Source organism: Glossina fuscipes, unplaced genomic scaffold (assembly GCF_014805625.2).
Source record: "Glossina fuscipes isolate IAEA_lab_2018 unplaced genomic scaffold, Yale_Gfus_2 121, whole genome shotgun sequence".
NCBI classification, from domain to species: domain Eukaryota; kingdom Metazoa; phylum Arthropoda; class Insecta; order Diptera; family Glossinidae; genus Glossina; species Glossina fuscipes.
In genome coordinates this window covers 3671251-3677662 of record NW_023998464.1, presented here as the reverse complement: position 1 = coordinate 3677662, position 6412 = coordinate 3671251, and the positions used below count along the sequence as shown (strand labels likewise).

General features: G+C 34.3%; 1 protein-coding gene across 3 annotated transcripts in view; it reads right to left on the bottom strand.

Moving 5' to 3' along the window:
- Positions 1-3105: 3105 nt before the first annotated feature.
- The window catches only part of LOC119640643, a 132269-nt gene continuing 128962 nt past the window's right edge, over positions 3106-6412 (bottom strand). For all 3 annotated transcript variants that reach the window (XM_038038820.1, XM_038038821.1, XM_038038822.1), the window contains 4 exons: positions 5926-6383; positions 4559-4714; positions 4350-4490; positions 3106-4267 (listed from right to left, as the gene is read on the bottom strand). In XM_038038820.1, coding sequence (XP_037894748.1) covers positions 3195-4267; positions 4350-4490; positions 4559-4714; positions 5926-6383 — 1828 coding nt within the window. In that variant the 3' untranslated portion in view covers positions 3106-3194. The remainder of the gene's footprint in view (positions 4268-4349; positions 4491-4558; positions 4715-5925; positions 6384-6412) is intronic.

Here is a 6412-nt window from a genome sequence, read left to right as displayed (position 1 = left end):
AAAGTGATTTGTATAATTTGAATCTTCTGAAACTAAATTTAAATAAATGTAATAAGCTTTCTTTCTCAAGAAGGAAGCCGTTCATTACTCAGTATTTCATTGATTCGCACAAGTTGGAAAACTTCGATTCGTTCATAGATTTAGGCGTTCTATTTGATTATAGGTTATGTTTCAATCTGCATATCGAGCTCTCGTTAAGCAAAGCTAGGTCCGCGCTTGGTTTTATAAAGAGGTGGTCCAAAGAGCTTGCTTATATTACGAAGAGGTTTTACATGTGTTTGGTTAGACCTATACTTGAGTATGCCTCTGTTGCGTGGTCTCCTTTATATAGGTGCCACGTAGATTCAATTGAATCCGTTTAAAAGCAATTCTTGCTGCTTGCCCTTAGGAATTTGGGTAGGGACCCCATTGCCCCTCTTCCACCCTATGAAAATAGGTTGCTTTTGTTATCCTTACCGTCACTGGAGAAACTTAGATTTGTTCTTGGGGTTTCCTTCTTAATCAAATTAATAAATGGTGCAATTGACTCGCCCTTATTACTTCGTGAGATAGGCTTTAATGTCCCTAACCGATTCTCTAGGCACTTTATTTGGATTAAGCTTAGTCAATGCAAAATAAAAAAATAATGACGAACTGTATAACCAACTCATAGTTGTTTGCAAGAACCTAAATGACGTCTATCACTTATTCTCATTAAAGGACGTTTTAAAGGCCATTAAAGCAAAATTGCTTAAAACGCGCGATTTATCTATGTCATACTTGAACTAACTTTTAACCTTAAAAAGTTATTATGAGTCGAAAATTAATTGTTGTTAACTATTATCGGTTGCCAAGCTTATGCATGTTTGCGATGGGTTAGGGGTTCACTTGCAATTTGGTCCTGCACCGGTTGTGGGTGTGGCTCTATGCTAGTTGTGTACATGCTTTTTTTCTCCTTCTTATTTGTTTTATTGCACTTATACTAAGTTTTAATATTAATTAATTTAAGATTTACTTTAAGGCTCAATTGAACTCGACTGCCAATTTGTTTTAGTTGAGTTTTTTGTATAAGTGGAAGAAGTAAATAAATAAATAAATAACCTTGGCGGCAATATTCGAGATATTTTGGCGGTAGTGGTAGTTAGCTGACGGGTGTTAGCCGAATGAAAAGCGGTAGTGAATGTGATCCTATTTTGAAAAGTCGACATATGAACGGGACTGGAGCAAGCCGTTCGATGGTGTTTCATGTCCCTGGTATTATAAAAATAAATTTTGTTTGTAATTTTAAAAAATATTAGTTTTTATTTTTATATATTTGATTATATAATTTTCTATATTATTTTAACATTTATGTTTTATGCATAATTCATTTAGCCATTTTGGTGAATAAATTTCTTTTAAATTATTTATTTATGTTCGTTTTATTTTTGTTACATATATAATTTACACATTTAATAATTGTATTTATGTCTAGCAACAAAGTATTTACGTATGTTAACAAAGAGTTTTTATAAAACTATGGAACTTATTTAAAGCGATTTAAGGGGAACTTTTTTAATTTGTTTATGAGATAATTATTTGTACGGCTTGGTTATAACAGAAAGAGTTGACTTTTAGAGCGTGTATGAAATCTCTATGTAAAAAAAAAAGATGACTTTTAGCGCACATATGAATAACTTATATAACAAAACAAGTTGAGTATGAGAGCGACGTAAGCCACAAAAATATGTTCACAAGCATTGTGTCTTTTACAGAATATCCTTAGAAATCTTATGCACTGAAGCCTTTATAACCAAAATATCTTTTAGACGATTGTGTATCGATTTATGTAATCAGTTTGGTTGCACTAGTCAAATGAGACGGAAAGATTTATATTTCAAAATTTATACATATCGACAAACAAAGGCTGTTTTTTTTGTGAAGGCATTTGCATTTACATGGGCTTGATAAACTTGGGATTTTGAAACGAATTGACCAAATATGTTTCTCATCCCATGATCATTGAAGCAAATGTTTAGCTTTTGCCCGCATGACAGATAATACGTAATAAAAACTTGGAAAAAGCTGAAAAATGCAATACCCTCCGATTAATCACCTACGTTTACGCGACCTGACATTTGGATTGATTCTTTCAAACTTCTAAGAATTCAAGATGCAAATGTCTCACTGATCGGTATACAATTAAAATAAAAGAAGCATATTTAAGGATTAGAAAAAAAACAATGTAGCACTATACATTTTCGGAAGAAAACCATTAATATCCAACTTCTGAAGCCCCCGTACAAAAGTGGCAAAGTATTCTTTTAATCCGTATCTCAACAACAGTTTATCGGAATTTTCTTTGCATTCGTTTTATACATGATAGCCTCCAATATATTTCTACCAACTTTCGAATCTCTATTAGTTATAACGTGTAAATTAAAGCTTTTTGCATTTCATAGCCGTAGCTCTGGGGTCGACGATTAAAGCTATTTTCAAACTTCTTGGAACCTTGTGACCACAAACAGACTGACGTGTGACTAGACACTGATAAATTGATTCAGAATCGCAAGGTTTTTAGCAAAAAATATATTTTATAGGGTCTTCTAATTGAAGCACTGATCAAAGCACTGTCCTCTCGCTTTTTATGAATAATATACGTAATGTGCGTATAAAAAGTCGCCATTCCGATTAGATGTACGGATTAGAAGCCCTATGACTTGCATTTGTTTCGCCCGCCTATCTATACGCGGACTTGTCTTCTGCATGGGTACGTTATAGTTGAAAATGTTTACGTTTTTTCTAAGAAACAAATCTTAATTGCTTTCAATCAATAGTCACCATTCGAAGAAAACGCTATGAATATTTTTTTTTTCTAAATGTGGTGAAATTTAAATTAGATGGACGTGGCTTGACTGAAAGACAACTTCTAAAATTTATACGATATGAAATGTTAAAGGAAAAACAAAATGATGTAATTTAGTTAAATGATTTAAGAGAAAAAATAAATGTATGATATTGACGTACACATATATATTTATATCAAATTTTAACACGTACACACACATATACACTCAGCATAATCTTAAGTTTTCATAAAAATATATTTTGTAAATTTAATTTTTTTTTTGTATTTATTTATTTTTTTTATACCTTATGGCCAGAAAAAGAAATGTGAGAAAATGCGAGTTTTTTTTTTAATAAGATTAATTATAAGAAAAACGAACCCACTTTTGTTAAACTGAAATTTCTTGAATATGTACACGTTTTTTATTACCGCCCGCCGAGACGTTAGATGATGCAGTGCCAGCCTGTCTTAGTATGCCACCGGCTATCGAGCTAACCGTTGAACCTGTAGAATTTTGAAAGGATTTTGGTGGTGGTGGGGGTTCAGGAATGTCGTCGTCTTGTGTTACATCGGTTCCGGAAGTTGATGCTTTAACTGCATTCTCTATATCTCTAAAAGACATTTGATCTGAGGATTGCACTGAAGCAAACTCGTATTGATTTATTTGGCCGGTCGAGTCTACATGTAAACTTTGCTTGCTTTTTAAAGCGGCTGATGTTGACGTTGCAGCGTTATCTAGTAATAAGCCACCCAAAGGGGGCAATGTTTTATAAGTGACCATTTCCATGCCACTATTAATACCAAATAGACTTTGATCGTTTTGCAAGCTGCCGCTCATCGAACCTAAATTTGTGAGGCTGAAACCTCCTCCATTGACCGTATCTATAGACGAGTAATGTTTAGTTTTTAACAAATCCAAAGTGCTGGAGGAACATGCACCCCAAGATGACGCATTAGCATCCACTATTTGAGGTGGCGATAGTTCTACCATGAGCTTTTCATCCTTATTTTGTAAAGATTTCTCATCGTAACAACTATATTCACCGAAGACAATAGAAGTTTTACCGCTTAAACCAGCAACACTACCGTTAAAGGAACTACTCTCACTGCCGATAGTGTTTAATTTCAACATACTTGAATTTTTGCTCGTGTCCTTATCTTGGAGTTCTTCTTTAGTTTTAGCATCTCTGGCTCGCTTTTCACGTTGATGATAAATGCCGGCAAATATTAAAATATTGAGAACTAGTAGAAAACAACCAACAGCAACTGTTGCTATTAACGCGGTAGTATAGCTTTGAAATTGTTTACTGCTTAAACGTCGTAACACTTCCAAATTACCAATGAGTCCAGTGGAGGCAGTAGCTAAATCTTTCTCTTTCGTTTCTACTACTGATGAACGATTGTAATTCGGTAATTGGGTAGTCAATTCGGCTACAAACAAAGCTCCATCTATACCACATTCTAAAAGAGGAAGAAGAAGAAGGAGAAAACGAAGGCATTCATTGCTTTTAGAAATTTTTTTGTGTATGACGTTCTGCTCTACCTGTTGAGCCTGTTAGAGTTTTTTGTGTGTTATTTATTTCTTTAGCAATTTTAGGCGATAATGTTGGCTTCATCGTAGATATTAACAACGTGTCAGCGTCGTCATCTGCCGGCTTTACTTGCAGTTGTGGCCTCACTATACCTATATTTTTATAACACACTTAGATTTAAATTCTGGTCACTTTACATTGATTTTTATGGTGTTCTCACCTTCGTACAGATTCAAATTATTTATATCGTCCTGAAATTGATGATGTCTCATGGACAGATCGTTGATATTGGTATGACGATGTAGTTGGGGTATTAAATTTAGCCACATCGATAGTTTATGTCCTCTGTAATGGCTTTGTATTTCCGCTTTACTACCTAAAGATTGTACAGATATTAAGATTTGTAAAGATTTTCAATGACAGTTATTTAAATGTAAAGGAACAAAAAAAAATTTTATGGCTTAAAAGCTATAAAAGCTTGAATTGGTCATTATTCGCAAACATTATATTTTTATTCATTTGGGTACTGAATTTTGATATAACAAAAACGCTGCATTTTTCCATTTTTACGATAAGGAGATATATAAACAAAATTTTAATGCCGTACACCACTTTTCGTATAATGTAAATATTAAGTTTGTGCGGATGTATGCAACACCCTTGGGATAGACCCGCCTTGTTTTATACCGATCGCTTTTGAATTGGCCTGGTCGGCATGTTTCCTTGTGTTCAACCTATAGGATATTTGGATAAAATTTTGTACATTGGGGTATTTTGGCGCAAGAACGAACGTGTTTGAAAATGGTTCGGACGGGATCACTTTTTCGGTCATCCCCCATAAAACGCTCTATTATAAAAAGTCATTTCACGAAGAAAATTGCACGACAAAATAATATAAAAATTTGACATAAAATAATTTTTACAAGTCACTCTACGGCGACAAAGGCTCATTTGTAGGTTTTTATCGCAGAGGCGACTGAAGAATAAATTAAACAGTTAGTGTATTGACAATCCTTCTATATAAAAAGATAGCGTGGAGGCGCTAGAGGGTACACAGTCGTCGTCCAATGCTCGAACTTGTTTTAAGAGTGATACTTAAACATTTGGCTTTTCAAATCCTTATACTTGACATTTGTATCAATATCAAGATTATGTGGCATATTGTGACACCTGCCATATTCAATATACAAAAATATCGACTATACTGTATTTTATTGTCGGTGGAGTCAAAGGTCTGTACGAAATTTCAGGCGATCGAATGTAAGGAAGCACCCGAAATGTCAATTGACTAATTGAGCCTTGGCGCGAAGGTTTAAAAATCAAAAGTTTTAAAGGACTAACATTCTAGTTTAGTAGTACCAATTGCTACGGATAATTCTTCTTTACTTTTGACACACAAGTTGAATGACTTATGTATTGTTATTATTATTAAGTTAGTCAGAGAAATAAATTGTAAAACTGAATTCTTGAAGCACTGTCGGCTTAACTCTTAAAAACTCTACCGCACTTGAGATTCGAACCTCTTTGCATTTCGCCTCTCACGCGGATAAATGCCTTATATAAATTTTTGCATATGCTGATATTTACCTAGTTCCATGTACAATTGATTAATGACGTCGTAGGCATCCCAAAATGGTATCCCACGTTCATAATCATTTCCTTTGGCATTCGTTAGGATGGAGTATCTTGTGTCACTGCTAATCTCTTCATCTTGTGAATCGTTGTTATTGCTACGTGAATGACGCTGGTAATAGGTGCGTTTTGTACGACGTTGATTATAGAGCACAGCCAAATTAAGAGCCTCCTTAGCGGCGGCGGCAGCAGTATCACCGCTGATACTACTTTTTATTATTACATTCAAAGAGGTTATATTTTGAATTTTATTCATGATATTGTTAATATTCGATGTAGTTTTTTGAGTCGATGATCGTTTAATTTTTTGATGATTTTCAAAATCAACCGGGGGTGTAGGTGGAATGGCCAAAGCAATCCAGGCAGAAGGGGATGTAGGCAAAGGTGCGTTCAAAGAGGATTGATTTGGATTGCTGTAGAGCATGAAAGATATAATATAAAT